The 18,499-nt window shown below is 39.7% G+C and overlaps 1 protein-coding gene across 2 annotated transcripts in view; it reads left to right on the top strand.

Moving 5' to 3' along the window:
* The window catches only part of LOC117519382 (divergent protein kinase domain 1A-like), an 81,912-nt gene extending 64,034 nt beyond the window's left edge, over positions 1-17,878 (top strand). For both annotated transcript variants that reach the window (XM_034180728.1, XM_034180727.1), the window contains 2 exons: positions 5,000-5,164; positions 16,746-17,878. In XM_034180728.1, coding sequence (XP_034036619.1) covers positions 5,000-5,164; positions 16,746-17,558 — 978 coding nt within the window. In that variant the 3' untranslated portion in view covers positions 17,559-17,878. The remainder of the gene's footprint in view (positions 1-4,999; positions 5,165-16,745) is intronic.
* The last annotated feature ends 621 nt before the right edge of the window (positions 17,879-18,499 follow it).

Raw genomic sequence — 18,499 nt, 5'->3', positions numbered from 1 at the left:
TATTTTCTTCAATTAGTGATGAGTAGAAAGATGTCCTAGCTTTACGGAGGGCTTTTTTATAGAGCAACAGACTCTTTTTTCAGGCTAAGTGAAGATCTTCTAAATTAGTGAGACGCCATTTCCTCTCCAACTTACGGGTTATCTGCTTTAAGCTACGAGTTTGTGAGTTATACCACGGAGTCAGGCACTTCTGATTTAAAGCTCTCTTTTTTAGAGGAGCTACAGCATCCAAAGTTGTCTTCAATGAGGATGTAAAACTATTGACGAGATACTCTATCTCACTTACAGGTTTAGGTAGCTACTCTGCACTGTGTTGGTATATGGCATTAGAGAACATAAAGAAGGAATCATATCCTTAAACCTAGTTACAGCGCTTTCTGAAAGACTTCTAGTGTAATGAAACTTATTCCCCACTGCTGGGTAGTCCATCAGAGTAAATGTAAATGTTATTAAGAAATGATCAGACAGAAGGGAGTTTTCAGGGAATACTGTTAAGTCTTCAATTTCCATACCATAAGTCAGAACAAGATCTAAGATATGATTAAAGTGGTGGGTGGACTCATTTACTTTTTGAGCAAAGCCAATAGAGTCTAATAATAGATTAAATGCAGTGTTGAGGCTGTCATTCTCAGCATCTGTGTGGATGTTAAAATCGCCCACTATAATTATCTTATCTGAGCTAAGCACTAAGTCAGACAAAAGGTCTGAAAATTCACAGAGAAACTCACAGTAACGACCAGGTGGTCGATAGATAATAACAAATAAAACTGGTTTTTGGGACTTCCAATTTGGATGGACAAGACTAAGAGTCAAGCTTTCAAATGAATTAAAGCTCTGTCTGGGTTTTTGATTAATTAATAAGCTGGAATGGAAGATTGCTGCTAATCCTCCGCCTCGGCCCGTGCTACGAGCATTCTGACAGTTAGTGTGACTCGGGGGTGTTGACTCATTTAAACTAACATATTCATCCTGCTGTAACCAGGTTTCTGTTAGGCAGAATAAATCAATATGTTGATCAATTATTATATCATTTACCAACAGGGACTTAGAAGAGAGAGACCTAATGTTTAATAGACCACATTTAACTGTTTTAGTCTGTGGTGCAGTTGAAGGTGCTATATTATTTTTTCTTTTTGAATTTTTATGCTTAAATAGATTTTTGCTGGTTATTGGTAGTCTGGGAGCAGGCACCGTCTCTACGGGGATGGGGTAATGAGGGGATGGCAGGGGGAGAGAAGCTGCAGAGAGGTGTGTAAGACTACAACTCTGATTCCTGGTCCCAACCCTCGATAGTCACGGTTTGGAGGATTTAAGAAAATTGGCCAGATTTCTAGAAATGAGAGCTGCTCCATCCAAAGTGGGATGGATGCCGTCTCTCCTAACAAGACCAGGTTTTCCCCAGAAGCTTTGCCAATTATCTATGAAGCCCACCTCATTTTTTGGACACCACTCAGACAGCCAGCAATTCAAGGAGAACATGCGGCTAAACATGTCACTCCCGGTCTGATTGGGGAGGGGCCCAGAGAAAACTACAGAGTCCGACATTGTTTTTGCAAAGTTACACACCGATTTAATGTTAATTTTAGTGACCTCCGATTGGCGTAACCGGGTGTCATCACTGCCGACGTGAATTACAATCTTACCAAATTTACGCTTAGCCTTAGCCAGCAGTTTCAAATTTCCTTCAATGTCGCCTGCTCTGGCCCCCGGAAGACAATTGACTATGGTTGCTGGTGTCGCTAACTTCACATTTCACAAAACAGAGTCGCCAATAACCAGAGTTTGATCCTCGGCGGGTGTGTCGTCGAGTGGGGAAAAACGGTTAGAGATGTGAACGGGTTGGCGGTGTACACGGGGCTTCTGTTTAGGGCTACGCTTCCTCCTCACAGTCACCCAGTCAGCCTGCTTTCCCAGCTGCTCGGGATCTGCCAGGGGGTAACTAACGGCGGCTAAGCTACCTTGGTCCGCACCGACTACAGGGGCCTGGCTAGCTGTAGAATTTTCCACGGTGCGGAGCCGAGTCTCCAATTCGCCCAGCCTGGCCTCCAAAGCTACGAATAAGCTACACTTATTACAAGTACCGTTACTGCTAAAGGAGGCCGAGGAATAACTAAACATTTCACACCCAGAGCAGAAAAGTGTGGGAGAGACAGGAGAAGCCGCCATGCTAAATCGGCTAAGAGCCAGTAGCTATGCTAAGCTAGCGGATTCCTAAAAACACGCAAAGTGAATAATGTGTAAATAATTTAGAGGTGATTCAGCAGAAGGAGTGCTTTAGTTAAGGCACGTAAAGATTACACTGGGAAACAAATCGTAATCTAGATAACTAGATCAATCTAACTGCGCAGATTAAACAGCTAACAGATACAGAAAAACACCGCTGTGCTCCGGAACAGGAAGTGATACAATACCACAGTGAGAGCCAACCACCAGTAGAGGCAAGCAAGAGGGATGTGTCTGCGAGGCATTAATTTTGTTGGTTTGGAACCAGGATTTTGCTGGTTTACTAGTGTGCTTGGGGTCATTGTCTTGTTGAAACACCCATTTCAAGGGCATGTCCTCTTCAGCATAAGACAACATGACCTCTTCAAGTATTTTGACATATCCAAACTGATCCATGACCCAACACCATAGTAGGAGAAACATGACCATATCATGATGCTTGCACCACCATGCTTCACTGTCTTCACTGTGAACTGTGGCTTGAATTCAGAGTTTGGGGGTCATCTCACAAACTGTCTGCGGCCCTTGGACCCAAAAAGAACAATTTTACTCTCATCAGTCCACAAAATATTCCTCCATTTCTCTTTAGGCCAGTTGATGTGTTCTTTGGCAAATTGTAACCTCTTCTGCACATGTCTTTTATTTAACAGAGGGACTTTGCGGGGGATTCTTGCAAATAAATTAGCTTCACACAGGCATCTTCTAACTGTCACAGCACTTACAGGTAACTCCAGACTGTCTTTGATCATCCTGGAGCTGATCAATGGGTGAGCCTTTGCCATTCTGGTTATTCTTCTATCCATTTTGTTGGTTGTTTTCTGTTTTCTTCCACGTGTCTCTGTTTTTTTGTCCATTTTAAAGAATTGATGATCATTGTAGATGAACAGCCTATAATTTTTTGCACCTGCGTATAAGTTTTCCCCCCTCAATTCAACTTTTTAATCAAACTACGCTGTTCTTCTGAACAATGTCTTGAACGTCCCATTTTCCTCAGGCTTTCAAAGAGAAAAGCATGTTCAACAGGTGCTGGCTTCATCCTTAAATAGGGGACACCTGATTCACACCTGTTTGTTCCACAACATTGACGAACTCTCTGACTGAATGCCACACTACTATTATTGTGAACACCCCCTTTTCTACTTTTTTTTTTACTAATAGCCCAATTTCATAGCCTTAAGAGTGTGCATATCATGAATGCTTGGTCTTGTTGGATTTGTGAGAATCTACTGAATCTACTGGTACCTTGTTTCCCATGTAACAATAAGAAATCTACTCAAAACCTGGATTACTCTTTTTAGTCACAAAGCACTGCTAGTATTCTGAACACTACTGTACACACAGACACAATAGTGTGCAAACAAACATATGTTTAAGAAACATAATGAAAATGAGGGGCCTATAATGTCTGCCACCTTTCTTAAATCTCTTTTGTACAAACTAGGTCAGAAATATAAGGAGTGTCAGATAGGAATCAACAGAATAATATAAATGTAGCATGAAATTGATAAATATGATTATTTAATGTGATTCTCACTGCATGAGCAGCTTGACAGGGGACAGAATTAATAAAGATGTGTTCAAATTATTTTTATCCACTAAATATTACAGCAAAGTGGTTTCAAGTTTTAGTAGCATGAAGAATGAGTCAAACTTTAGAGTCCCAACTGGTGTTGAACTACATGGCAAGTGAGCCCACAATAAGTGAAGATCAAATGTATTCAAAAGAACGATGTTCCTGGAACAGACTCTTCTCTACCCTGCAAAAATCACTTTACTTCTTATACTGACAGTATGATAAGCAAACAACACATTTATGTTTTTCAACACCCACTATGACAGCAATAGTTTGCTGTAATGAACATTTTATTTATAATCTAATATATAATATCTGGGCGACCCCTGCCTGTGGTGCAAACACCTCTGTGGACTTCTCATCAAATGATTTTTTTTTTCTTTTGAAAAGTTAGGTTGTTTGATTTCCTGTTTTCTATTTCTTCAGCTTTGTAAAACTTTGCAAAAAGCCTTGTTAGAATGGCCTAAGCAGTGGGTCACCCCTTTGAGTCTGGTCTGCTGGAGGTTTCTTCCTCAACATCATCAGAGGGAGTTTTTCCTTACCACTGTCACCTGTGTGCTTTATGAAGCACCTTGAGGCAGCTTTGTTGTGATTTGGTGCTATATCAATGAAATAAATTGAATTAAAATTGCTGCAAGCCATATTAACTTACTTACAAATTTGCAGTCATGCTGAGAGGAGCCTATTTTTCTCCAAAGATGTGATTTTGTTCTCGTACTAATGTATTTTCCAGAGTACTTTTGTCCATTGTAACACAGTGGACAAAAGTATACAAGATGAACAAATAAATGTGCAATATGATGCCATTTGGACAAAAGGAATCATCAGATGGACATGGATTTTTGGCCCAGTGTTGGAAACACGACAATAGAAACATGAGTCCATTTGATTTTTTTTAAATCAGCTCTTTAATTTGGGATTTTTGTGCATTATTGCAATGTAACTTTAATCTTGACATTTATTATTTGATTGTTGTTTTTGTTTTGATTCCTGTGAGACTCAGAGAATACTACTACTACTAACAATAATAATGATTAACATGTGCTTTTTCTGTATATAAGTCCTACGATCTCCCAAACTAGTAACACAGACACAAAAAAGTAAATTATACTCTGGAAAATACAGCACAGCACATTAATCTGTTTGGTGGTGTTGTGCTGGCTGGTGTCTTTCCCTTGGCTTATGCTTATGCCATTACTGCAGGTGTATTCTGGTAGTTGGGGAGACCTGGAGGGCGTCCTGAAGTGCCACATGGATGAGGCCCTCCATTATGATTTAGGAGATGAGAAACTGACTGCGGCCTTCAACAAACTCACCAAGGGGACCTCCGTGGAGAAGTTCAATGAGATGATCCTCAACTACTTAAAGGTCATGAAACCCTGCATAAACACCACATAAGTCATTTCAAAATGAGTCACATTGTGCAGAACCAATGTTTGTCAGTTTTTAAATTTTCATTTTTAAAAATCCTTTTCTTTGGTGGGACCCCTTACTATCAACATAATCCGGGCGTGAAAAGCGCAACATCTGGACTCCTGCTTTGTTTCTGTGCACCGTGCAGTTCCCACTGAATCGTATTCATGAACTCCAGATAGAACATTATCTACCACTGCATGGGGACAGGTATAGTCACTCATGCAGTAACTGAACTGTCACATGGAACTGTTTTTAAACTGAAAACAACCAAACAGTAACACTATTCCTGATCAGTGCATTAAAAGACATACAGGCCAGGATTCAGTGAGGCAAACAATCTCATGAATTTCTTTATTAATAGCCTAAATGACATGTATTCTCCCATTGAACGAGACAATACACAAAATCAATGTATCTCTGTTATTGTACGCGCCGTGTTACACAGGTGTGGGTTGGACTGGACACATCCATTGCGAAAGCAGGCGAGACTGTAACACACATGTTGCAGGTGCGGGAGGGAATGGTCAGAATTTCAGCAGGAGCTGGAAGAAGAATCTAGTCTCACACAGGGTTCTAGCACAGGGTCAGTGCACATTCTGTGAAATGGATGCACAATCCTGAACGATCCAGCAGGTGACAGTGTTGACCAGGTAGCAGCACAGCACATTAGGTGTTTGTGAGGACTCTTGTTTGCGTGGGTTCCCTCTGGGTGCTCTGGCTTCCTCCCACATCCAAAGACATGCAGGTTAGGTGGGTCGGAAACTTTAAATTGTCTGTAGGAGTGCATGCGGGTGTGAATGTGTTTGTTTCTCTATATGTGGCCCTGCGACAGACTGTAATCCTGTCCAGGGTGTACCCCACCTCACCCCCTGTGACTGCTGGGGTAGGCTCCAGCCCCCCCCCCCGTGACCCTTAATTGGAGCAAGTGGTTGAAGATGAGTGATGAGTGAGTGGAACAATGTTCAAAACACGGGCATTTCAAAAGGTTTTAAAATGTTCCAAAGTGTTGTTTAAAGTTAGCTGTTTCAGTATTGATGAAATGTTTGGGCACTAAATAAAATCACATAGGGGTGGGCAGTATGACCTGAAATTAATAGCACTTTCAATTTCAATTTAATTTTATATAGCGCCAAATCGCAACAAAGCTGCCTCAAGGCGCTTCACACAAGTAAGGTCTAACCTTACTAACCCCCTAGAGCAAGCACACAGGTGGAAGTGGTAAGGAAAAACTCCCTCTGATATTGAGGAAGAAACCTCGAGCAGACCAGACTCAGAGGGGTGACCCACTGCTTAGGCCATTCTAACAGTTACAAGGTTTTTACAAAGTCTTACAAAGGTGAAGAAACAGGAAATCAAAACAACATGACATAATAACAAACACAGACTGCACCAGCTTCAGGCATGGCATATCACGGTCAGTCCGGCACCCAGTCTTTAGTAGCCATCCCGCTAACCGTGCCTCGGACAAAGAGAAAAAGGGCCGGAAAAAGTACACCTAAGGTATAATTAATCAGCAGTAAAGTGACAGGACACCACATTATCTTTCACTTTTTAGATAAGATGGCAGCTCCGTGGTGAGATAGGTTTTACACTTTCCCAAAACTAACCTCTAAATCTTAGGATTGAGTGACTTGTTTGTCATGTAAGAAGGAAAATATTTGTAAGGTTACCTTTTCTTAATGCATGAAACTAGGGAGTCAAGTGCAGCCAAATGGCACATTATGACTGAACTAAACAAGCAGGTTGTCGACCCCAATGCAAGTATGATGAACACCGTGAAGGAATTCATGGACAAATATTTCAGAGAGGCAGAAGAAAAAGCAGAGGCACACATCAACTGGTTGGAAAGGCGGATTGATAGCTTACATTCAACACTATCTAATCACGCGGACGAAATAAAAAATATGTGCCGACACAGCAAATTTAAAGGAACGCGTGACAAGCACGGAGGAGACTGTATTCACGTTTGTGGAAACAATGCGTAAACAACAAAAAAAGCTTCCCGAAATGGAAGATTGTGTGTGAAATAATTTGCTCATAATCAACCTAAAAGAGGGAGCCGAGGTTCCAAATGCACTGAGCTACCTGACAGAGAATCTGTCCAAATGGTTCGCAGCCTTTGCTGACACCTGCCCGGAGATGATGAGTTGTCACTTGGCTTGGGCGCTTGCTGGAGCCTCATGGAGACATCAAGCCTTGTCGCCCACGTTCGTTGACTGTCAAGTGTCTTCGGTACTGGCATCCTGTCCAGGGCTATTTCAAGGTGTTTGGGGGCCGCAAGCAAAATGGGCTTGGTGGCCCCCTATGCTTCACCATCCCACCGTCTGCCCAAAGCCTACACGAACCGCAGTATGGACACGCCATTTAAGCTCACACTTTATGTCAGCAAAATATTTCTTTGACAGTGCATTTGAACATTTGCCAAAACCCATCACATACAGTAGTGTTCAGAATAATAGTAGTGCTATGTGACTAAAAAGATTAATCCACATGGGAAACAAGGTACCAGTAGATTCAGTAGATTCTCACAAATCCAACAAGACCAAGCATTCATGATATGCACACTCTTAAGGCTATGAAATTGGTCTATTAGTAAAAAAAAAAGTAGAAAAGGGGGTGTTCACAATAATAGTAGTGTGGCATTCAGTCAGTGAGTTCATCATTTTGTGGAACAAACAGGTGTGAATCAGGTGTCCTCTATTTAAGGATGAAGCCAGCACCTGTTGAACATACTTTCTCTTTGAAAGCCTGAAGAAAATGGACATTCAACACATTGTTCAGAAGAACAGCGTAGTTTGATTAAAAAGTTGATTGGAGAGGGGAAAACTTATACGCAGGTGCAAAAAATTATAGGCTGTTCATCTATAATGATCTCCAATGCTTTAAAATGGACAAAAAAAAAAAAAAAAAAAAACAGAGACGCATGGAAGAAAATGGAAAACAACCATCAAAATGGATAGAAGAATAACCAAATGGCAAGGCTCACCCATTGATCAGCTCCAGGATGATCAAGACAGTCTGGAGTTAACTGTAAGTGCTGTGACAGTTAGAAGACGCCTGTGTGAAGCTAATTTATTTGCAAGAATCCCCCGCAAAGTCCCCCTGTTAAATAAAAGATATGTGCAGAAGAGGTTACAATTTGCCAAAGAACACATCAACTGGCCTAAAGAGAAATGGAGGAATATTTTGTGGACTGATGAGAGTAAAATTGTTCTTTTTGGGTCCAAGGGCCGCAGACAGTTTGTGAGACGACCCCCAAACTCTGAATTCAAGCCACAGTTCACAGTGAAGACAGTGAAGCATGGTGGTGCAAGCATCATGATATGGGCATGTTTCTCCTACTATGGTGTTGGGCCTATATATCACATACCAGGTATCATGGATCAGTTTGGATATGTCAAAATACTTGAAGAGGTCATGTTGCCTTATGCTGAAGAGGACATGCCCTTGAAATGGGTGTTTCAACAAGACAATGACCCCAAGCACACTAGTAAACAAGCAAAATCTTGGTCCCAAACCAACAAAATTAATGCCTCGCAGATGTGAAGAAATCAGGGAAAAACTGTGGTTATACAACTAAATACTAGTTTAGTGATTCACAGGATTGCTAAAAAAAAAAACAGTTTGAACATAATAGTTTTGAGTTTGTAGCGTCAACAGCAGATGCTACTATTATTGTGAACACCCCCTTTTCTACTTTTTTTACTAATAGCCCAATTTCATAGCCTTAAGAGTGTGCATATCATGAATGCTTGGTCTTGTTGGATTTGTGAGAATCTACTGAATCTACTGGTACCTTGTTTCCCATGTGGATTAATCTTTTTAGTCACATAGCACTACTATTATTCTGAACGCTACTGTATAAAGAGAGTGCAAATTGTGCAGTAATTATGAAATCCTAAATACAAAAATGTGCACAGTAACTAAATCGAACATACAGAGTGTCCCCCAAAAAAGTGCCACAAAATCATTTGGCAACTGCTAATCTGAATTCTTTTTTATCAGAAATCAAAATATATGTGAGGAATTTCTTCTGATGTGGTTTGAGACTGATCCAGTGAGGATGCTGCTTACAATCGAGCAAAAACGGAAACTGGTGGAATTCTACTTTGAGACCATATAGATCGTGCAAAATTAACTCAGTGACAATATTAATGTCATTTTGCAGTTAGAAAAGCTCCCGACAGAACGACAATATGAAGGATTGTAAAGAAGCTTCAAACTGATAGAACCATGTTAAAGGGAGATGTGGCCGAACCAGAGGAGCGGTGCACATGTTGAACACATCTTGTGAATGCCAGAACTCATACAAACTGAGGTGACATTAGAAGTGACCACCAGAGATAAAATTCCCTGAGATATGCTTCAAGATGACATATGACGAATATCTATGTCTTTATTTTTGTGGCAATTTTAATAAAATTATTAACAAAAGTATTATTTAAATGTGAACAGGTATAACTTGTTAACATAAGGAGAGGAGATGTGGTGTCATAGATATTATGTTTGTATGTCTACATATTAATCCTTGGGTGTTATGTTCTTAAGAGGCCAGCAGAGGGCGATGTGAGACTAAGGAAGTTATCTAAGGGGGGTTTTCAGTAGATTAGTTTTTGGGACACTCATTTTGCAAGTGCACATTAATCATTTATGAAGCTGCAACAGTTAATATAACACAGTCAGGCAGGTGGCTAACATAAACATTATATTTTGTTGACACGGAGGCCTAATTTGTCTCATGTAAATTATCACTTCCCACTGTCCTGTTTTTTTCTTTTCTTCCTTTTCCTTTCTCTTCTTTCTTTTCTGGCTTCCTGACAGATAACACCACGTCATGATTGCTGAAGTTTTATATTTTGCCGGGATAGGCCCCAGTTCCCCCCGCCCTGTGACCCTTAATTGAATTAAGTGGGTATAGAAAATGGATGGATAAATAAATAAGAGATGAAAAAACAGTATACAGAAAATGTAAAAGAAAAATTGACCCCATTAATAATTATTTTATTTGATCCGAGACCATTTCACTGTTGAATCTCTCCTTGAACATTAAAGCTGTACGGCCTTTGGGTTTTGTAAGATTTAAGTCATAAAAATAATTTTCTTTGGCACCACTATAATTTCATTCCTTAGCATTTAAATGAGGGGTTCATAATGTTATATTACCAATATGATAAAAATCCACAGTTTCAACCCACATGAGTTGAAATTCAAGTGATGACACGCCATTTGATACTGACATCACAGATTGCATGAGCATGCTGAGAAGGAAATTTCAACCGATCTCATAAACGACATAGACACGGAGGAGAGGAGAGTTAAACATGGTGGAACTGCTAAAGTGATTGAAAGTGAAAGAAAAACACAAAGTTGAGGAAGAGAGAAAGTGATGGAGGCTGCTGATGAACAGGCGATCAGAGGACGGCTGGTGAGTGGGCGGAGCAGCGCTCTTGTGTAGCCAATCAAAAACTATTTTGTTGATAAATCTGAACTGTAGACGGTCATAAACAAAAACACTGATTGATTAAAACTGTTTTTGAAATTTGTAGCGATAATTGTCATGTAATAAGTTGTGCCTGACAGCAAAGAACTAACCAACATTCCAATGTTTGGATTTCGGTGGAAACTAAATTTAGCCAGTTTTGTGAAATTTGAAAGGCCGAACAGCTTTAAAAGCTGGATGAAAAACATCATGAATCAAACATTTCTACACTGTTTTAAACTTGACAGAGTTTAGTTAATGATTGTTAAGACCCCATAAAAAACCCATTAGTTTATCATCCTGCCCACATGCTGATTTTTTTTGTCAAATTTCATTGTCAGCAGTACAGCTGATTCAAGAACCGGTGCATCTGCTTGGTGGCGAGTATGCTTTGGCTGAAGACAGCCGACGTTTACCGAGCCGGGTCCAGAACTTGCCGTTTGTTGCAACCACACAGTCAGTTGCTCCGTCTCACTCACACACAGTATTGCATGTTTATCACACTACTAGTGTGCAACACACTGACTGTATTCAACATGGAAACAAGATTTACTTTAAAAATAGCTGATACGTACTTTCAGTTCCTCACTTGGTGTGCAGGTGCTGTTTGTGTCATTATTCAGGTTTGAAATTTCTTCTGATGTAGTTTGAGACATCAGTCTCAGACTGATGTCTCAAACATACTGATGTCTCAAACATACTGATGTCTCAGACATCAGTCTCAGACTGATGTCTCAAACAGACTGATGTCTCAAACAGACTGATGTCTCAAACATACTGATGTCTCAGACATCAGTCTCAGACTGATGTCTCAAACATACTGATGTCTCAGACAGACTGATGTCTCAGACATCAGTATGTACCTGTTTGTAAGAAAAAATATTTAAAAAAATCCGCCCGCCCTCACCCCTTTTTTCCAATGTCAAGGATGATAAACTAATGATTTTTTTCATGGACCTAAGAGTTCCATTAATTAATGCCCATTAAAGCCAAAGCAGCGTTTCCACGCAAAACAAACCCCAAACATTGTAGATATATCAATGTCAGTCATTAAAACAAGTTACTTTTGTCAGGAAAGCATTTCACTGGTGTTTCAAGGATTCAAAGGATTCAAAAGAATTTTATTGTCATATGCACAGAAGAACATGTTCCCTGCACAATGAAATGTGTCTACTGCATTTAACCCATCCTAATTGCCAGTAGGAGCAGAAGTCGCCATTAGGTGCCTGGGGACCGGCTCCAGATGTACATCCCTGCCTTGGTCAACAGCAGGGCTGAGCAAACCAAGACCGACCCATAACAAACGACACACACATAACACACAACACACATAGGCCGGCCCGGTACATAAACATATAAAAAAGCACACACAAGGTAAGGAAGAGAAAAAAAAACCCTCAAGGTTGCTGCCTTCGAGAAGCCACAACGAGGAAAAAACTCTTATCAGCACAGAGAACAGTAAACACACCGACAAACAAGAACACAGGACGACAGCCAAGATTTGAAAGGCCAGTTTATCAGAACACTCAGGTAGCAGCCCTTTTTGGCGCTAAACAATGGCCATGACTGAATCCTGGAAGGGAGGGGGGTTCAGCTCTGAGCAGTCACTGTTCACAGTCAACGTCAGAGCTGGAGAAGCTGAGGGAGGGGGAGACCGGGGAAGCGAGGCTTGAGTGTTTAATCTTCTTGGAGGTTTTTTATCGCAGTGGCCTTGAAGTGCAGCTGTCTTGGGGAAGCCAAATGAATGTCTGATTAGCAGACGCCTGAAAGATTCCACAGTTCTGAGAACAAAGCGGCTCTCAATGCATCTGAATGTAGAAAGGATGTGGTCATTACTGACGGTCAAGGCGGTTTTCCAGCGTTGCAATCCTCCCAGAGATGGTTTCCAACGTGCGGTTAACACCTGCCGACTGAGCAGTCACTGTCCTTCCAATCGAATCAATCAAGTGGGGCAATCTGGATGGCCCAATCAAAACAGCCTCCACTTTTTAAATTTTCCAGTAAACCAGCGCTATGCCCGCACCACACAGCAGAAAGCCGGTCACTCCCAAGCCAAATAGATACACATCTTCGACGTCCTCCACAGACAGCGTGTAAAGGCACATGACCTGCCATCTCCTCCACGAGTCCATCACGTAGCCCATTACATGCGTCCCGGCAGGACAGGTCGGGTCCTCCGCCCCCGAATGTCTTGTAGAAAAAATAGTGTCAATTGCGTTCAGAGACCACTTTAACAAATCCATTTTTGTCGCTTTTCAGAAGAGCAAAAACTGGAGCCTCACAGACAACACGCCACAGAAGCAGGAAAGATAAGGAGGGAGGGAGAGAATAGAAAATGTGTCTGTCTCGGCCGAGTGCAAGCTGGCAAAAAAAAAAGTTTGACTGCATGTGGAGCTGAGCAGCAGGAAACATGAACAAGGCTGTTTAGTCTGAGAACATTTAGCATTTTATTTGCTGATGATACAACGCTGTTTTACTCTGGATCAGATATACAGGAAGTAGCACAAGTGATAAATACAGAGTTGGAAAAAGTTAAACATTGGTTTGATATAAACAGATTGTCACTAAATATTAATAAGACAAATTTCATATTGTTTAATGATAGAGCGAAAGAAAATAATGTGTCATTACAAATAGATGGAATGGATATACAAAGGGTAAAAGAAATGACATTTTTAGGAGTCATGATTGATGAAGATCTTACATGGAAGTCACACATAAATTACATAAAAGGAAAAATAGCGAAAGCCATTGCTGTTTTGCATAAAGTAAAATATTCATTAAATAGTTATGGTTTATTAACATTGTACAATTCATTGATTGTCCCATATTTAACTTACTGTGTAGAAATCTGGGGATCAACATATACAACCTATATACAACCTTTATTTATTTTGCAGAAAAGAGCTTTAAAAGTGATTAGTAACAGTGGTTTTAGAGATCCATCTAATCCATTGTTTATTAAGTATAGGGTACTTAAATTTCATGATTTAGTTGATTTGAAAATATTACAAACGATGTACCAAGTTAATAAAAATACTTTACCAACAAACATTCAAAATATGTTTGAAAAAAGAGTAAGTAGTTATAAATTGAAAGGAATAGAAGTCTTTAAAAAAACAAGATTTAGAACCAAAGTAAAGGAAAGGAGTATTGCAGTAAATGGTGTCAAATTATGGAACAATCTTAATAAAGAAATTAAAGAATTAAGGTCGCTTAAATTATTTAAAAACATATTAAATTAGATGTATTAAGTAAGTATGAAACTATGAAGTAAGTCAGTGGGCTGCAAGAAAGTCAAAAAAAAAAAAAAAGTAAACTGTTAATAATGTTTGGAGTGTGTTAAGTTTAAATGTAACCTGTCAGTGATGTAATCTATTAATTAATGGTCATAATTATGAAATGGGTCAGTGGTATGTGACAAGTTAAAGAAATGCAATCTGTTAAATAATGTTGACTATGATGCTGGATATTGAAAGATTGTATTGTTAAAAGGGGCAGAAATCATAAGACTTGTTCTTCTTTCTGCTCCTTTTCATTCTGGTATTGTGGTGCTTTTGTTTTTTTGCTTTTCTGTTTTTCTTTTAAATGAATGAAATAAATATTAAAGAAAGAAAAGAAAGAAAGAAAGAAAGAAAGAACAACATAAAGCTGATGGATGTGCTGTTGATGAACAAATGATATTTTGCTTTTTTTTGTTTGTTTTGCACTGACACACAAATAAATAAATAAAAACATCTGGTCTGGTGCAGATATTTACAACCATTTACTACAACTCAAAAAGCATCCAAAGGTACACACATCTGAACCAAATAAACACAGGTGCTGGTAGAACTGAGAAAGAAAGGCGTGTCCGCACACCAGAAAACACTGTTTATTTACAGACCAAGTGAACAAAACCAGTGTGGGCAGACTAATGACCGGATCAAAGTGTGATTAATTTAGATTTTAAAAATTTGGCACGTTATAGGTGCTTTGAGTAATTCATCTAGATTAACAAGTTATTTGTAAAGCCATAATTATTAATATGTATATGTCACAAACATAAACGAGCAAAGCTCTTCCACACCTCACCATGTCATTTAGATCATTCAGACTTTTTCAGGAAATGCTTCTGGGGAGCATTAGCATGGCTAAAAACCTTCAGCTTCATCCCACCACCCCAGACCCCCCAACTACGGTCCTCTTAACCCCCACCATTTTAAGCATTTTTCTTTATTTACATTTCACATGCCTGGAAAGTCCTCACCATCTCATTTACATCCTTCAGACTATTTTTTAGTAAATGCTTCTGGGTAGCATTAGCATGGCTAAAAAACTTCAGGCAATTTACACACTAAATACTCACTGACTGACCTCATGTGCTGTGAAGGTGTGCGCTGCCTCTCACTTTAATATTCCCGAATTCAATGTCGACTTAACATTTAGCATTTCCTGTTTCAGTGTCGACTGTGCACTGAATTCCTGTGAGATCTACTCTATTCATGCAAGATCTCCTCTTTCTTTTTTTTTTTTAATTTTATTTTAATTTTTTTATTGAGACAAACAAAACGTTACACAAAAACCTTACAGAAGATAAACACACCAGCGCAAAAACAACATAATGAAAAACAGGTTAATATCCTCTGCTGTAGCTCCAGGAAGTGTTCAGCATTTGACATTTCCTGTTTCATCGTGGGCTCAAAATGTGGTACCTCTTGTTTCAGTGACAACTTGTCACTGAATTCCCGTGAAATCCCACAAGATCTCCTCTATTGTCGATCCAGGAAATGTTCAAAATGTGACATTTCCTGTTTCACTGTGGACTCAAAATTTGGCACTTCCTGTGTGGGACTCCCTGTACTATGAGTGAGCTTGTGGTGATCACATATAGGTGGCACAGTGGGTTAGTGGCTAGCACTGTTGCCTCATAGCGAGAGGGTCCTGAGATCACTTCCCACCTGGGCCTTTCTATGTGGCATTTGCTTATTCTCACTGTGTTTTTGTGGGTTTCCGCCGGTTTGTACTGCTCTCAGTAGAGGTGGGCGGATCAATCCTAATATCGATAATATCGATACCAATGCTGGTATTGATATTTAACGATCCTCATGTAAAAAGATTGATACTCAAGCTTTTTTCTCTCCCGCATGCCCTAACTGCTGCACACGCAGATTCATCAAAGTCTCCTCTGTCTGTAAGAGCAGCACTTTTTCTTTATTTATTTATACTTTCTTCATTTAATTTTCACTTAATGCTTTTATTTTCTTTAAAGCCAGAAGTGCACTGAAGGGAGGAAAGTCCTTATTCTTTGTATTATTTTCTTGTATTGTTTGACTTGAAAAAAAGAACAAGTTTGAAACTGTTAACAGTATTTGTTGTGGTGTGTTATAGTTTTTCTCTGTTGTGGTTTGTCAGCTCTCTAACCTCAGAAGATTGTTTTAATTTGCTTTAAGTTCTATTTTTTTACACTCTTTATTTAAGAATCAATGTAGAGAAGTGCACTGAAGGGAAGAAATTCCTTATTTTTTGTGTTATTTTATTGTACTGTTCGACTTGAAAAACAGAAGAAGTTTGAAACTGTTTACAGTATTTGTTGTGGTGTGTTAACTTTGTTGTATTGTGGTTTGTCAGCCCTCTGCCGCAGGAGATTTTGTTTTAAGTTGTGTTGAGTATTTTGTTGTCACGTACAATGTTTGGTGAAATTCTATCCTAGGTGTTTTGGATCCTTTGGATCTATGAAGCTTAAATATGAAAAAGTATCGGTATCAATATCGGCGATACTGGGCCTGTATTTAGTATCGCCCACCTCTAGCTCTCAGACCTAACCTCACATGATTACAAATGTGTTGTTTTTATGTTTTTTATGTTAAATGACAACTCTCCTTTAATTTTCTTAAGGTACACACTTTATTTATTTCACTTCATGTCTGTGAAAAGGTGCACGTCTTTTGTGTTGGCATCATTGATACTGTAAATTAAGCCGCTAGTGTCCTATATTGTGTATTGTCCTGTGCTATATAATATGACCTCTTTCGGCTACTTTTTAGGATTGTACTGTATTTTTGTTCTTTACAGACCAAAGTCGGGAACCAGCCCAGCCTCTCAGATCTTGCATCCCAAGTCCTGTTTATAGCTGATGCCAATAAGGACAGCTACATCTCCCTGCCTGAGGCTCGCACCATGTGGGCTCTGCTGCATCGCAATGACTTCATGCTGACATTATTCCTACAGGACAGAGAGCACATGCCCAAGTTACTGGGCTTTTGTGGAGACTTGTATATGATAGAGAAGGTGCCATATTCACCTTTGTATGGAATCAGCCTCCCCTGGCTTATCGAGTTGTGGATTCCTGCCAGCGTGCGTCACAGTATGGACCAGTGGTTCACCCCATCCTGGCCACACAAGGCAAAGATCTCCATTGGACTACTGGAACTGGTTGAGGATATCTTCCACGGCACATTTGGCAGCTTCCTCATGTGTGATGTGAGTGCCTTCAGTTTTGGCTATACAGACCGACATGATGTAAAGGTGAAGGATGCCCGCCACATTGTCCCTGAAATCAGTTTTCAAGAAACCATGAGACAGCAGCACTGCAATGTGGATGAAGACTGTCTCTATGGGACAGACTGCCTCACTTCCTGTGATCTCACCAAGCATCGCTGCACATCTGAGGTGGTCAGACCAAATCTGGCCAAAGCTTGTGATGCACTTAAAGACTATATTCTGAGGGGCGCACCATCTGACGTGAGTGAGGAGCTTGAGAAGCAGCTGTACGCCTGCATTGCACTGAAAGGCTCCACAGAACAGATGGAAATTGAGCACTCATTAATTCTGAACAATCTCAAAACATTACTGTGGAAAAAAATATCTCATATAAAAGACTCCTAACGAATAATACACACTGGAGGCACAAACTATACAAGATCATATTCTGAAGAACAGTGAACTCTGTGGACAGCAAGAAGCGTAAGTACCATATGGGCGCATATAGTATTATTCAACCTTACGTAGATTAAAAAAAAATAAACTCAGTGATTCACTTGTCAAGAAGTGCCGCTTATATGTTGCAGAACTGTGGGGTCTACAAAAGTGCCCAATTTGTGAACGCTGATCACAGTCTTGACACACAGTCAAAGTTTGTGGTTTTGGTTAAAGACTCAGGCTGCCATTTGCTTGGTGTCCCAAATTTATTCTGAATTAACTTTATTCTGAATGAGCACTCTGAATATCATCCAGAAGAGTCATAGTGCAAGACATGGTTGAAATTCCAGGATATATATATATATATATATATATATATACATTAGTGTTCAGAATAATAGTAGTGTTATGTGACTAAAAAGATTAATCCGGGTTTTGAGTATATTTCTTATTGTTACATGGGAAACAAGGTACCAGTAGATTCAGTAGATTCTCACAAATCCAACAAGACCAAGCATTCATGATATGCACACTGTTAAGGCTATGAAATTGGGCTATTAGTAAAAAAAAGTAGAAAAGGCGATGTTCACAATAATAGTAGCATCTGCTGTTGAAGCGACAAACTCAAAACGATTATGTTCAAACTGCTTTTTTAGCAATCCTGTGAATCACTAAACTAGTATTTAGTTGTATAACCACAGTTTTTCATGATTTCTTCACATCTGTGAGGCATTAATTTTGTTGGTTTGGAACCAAGATTTTGCTGGTTTACTAGTGTGCTTGGGGTCATTGTCTTGTTGAAACACCCATTTCAAGGGCATGTCCTCTTCAACATAAGGAAACATGACAATCTTCAAGTATTTTGACATATCCAAACTGATCCATGATACCTGGTATGCGATATATAG

Source organism: Thalassophryne amazonica, chromosome 10, assembly GCF_902500255.1.
Source record: "Thalassophryne amazonica chromosome 10, fThaAma1.1, whole genome shotgun sequence".
In the NCBI taxonomy this organism is placed as follows: domain Eukaryota; kingdom Metazoa; phylum Chordata; class Actinopteri; order Batrachoidiformes; family Batrachoididae; genus Thalassophryne; species Thalassophryne amazonica.
This window is presented reverse-complemented; position numbering and strand designations above follow the sequence as displayed.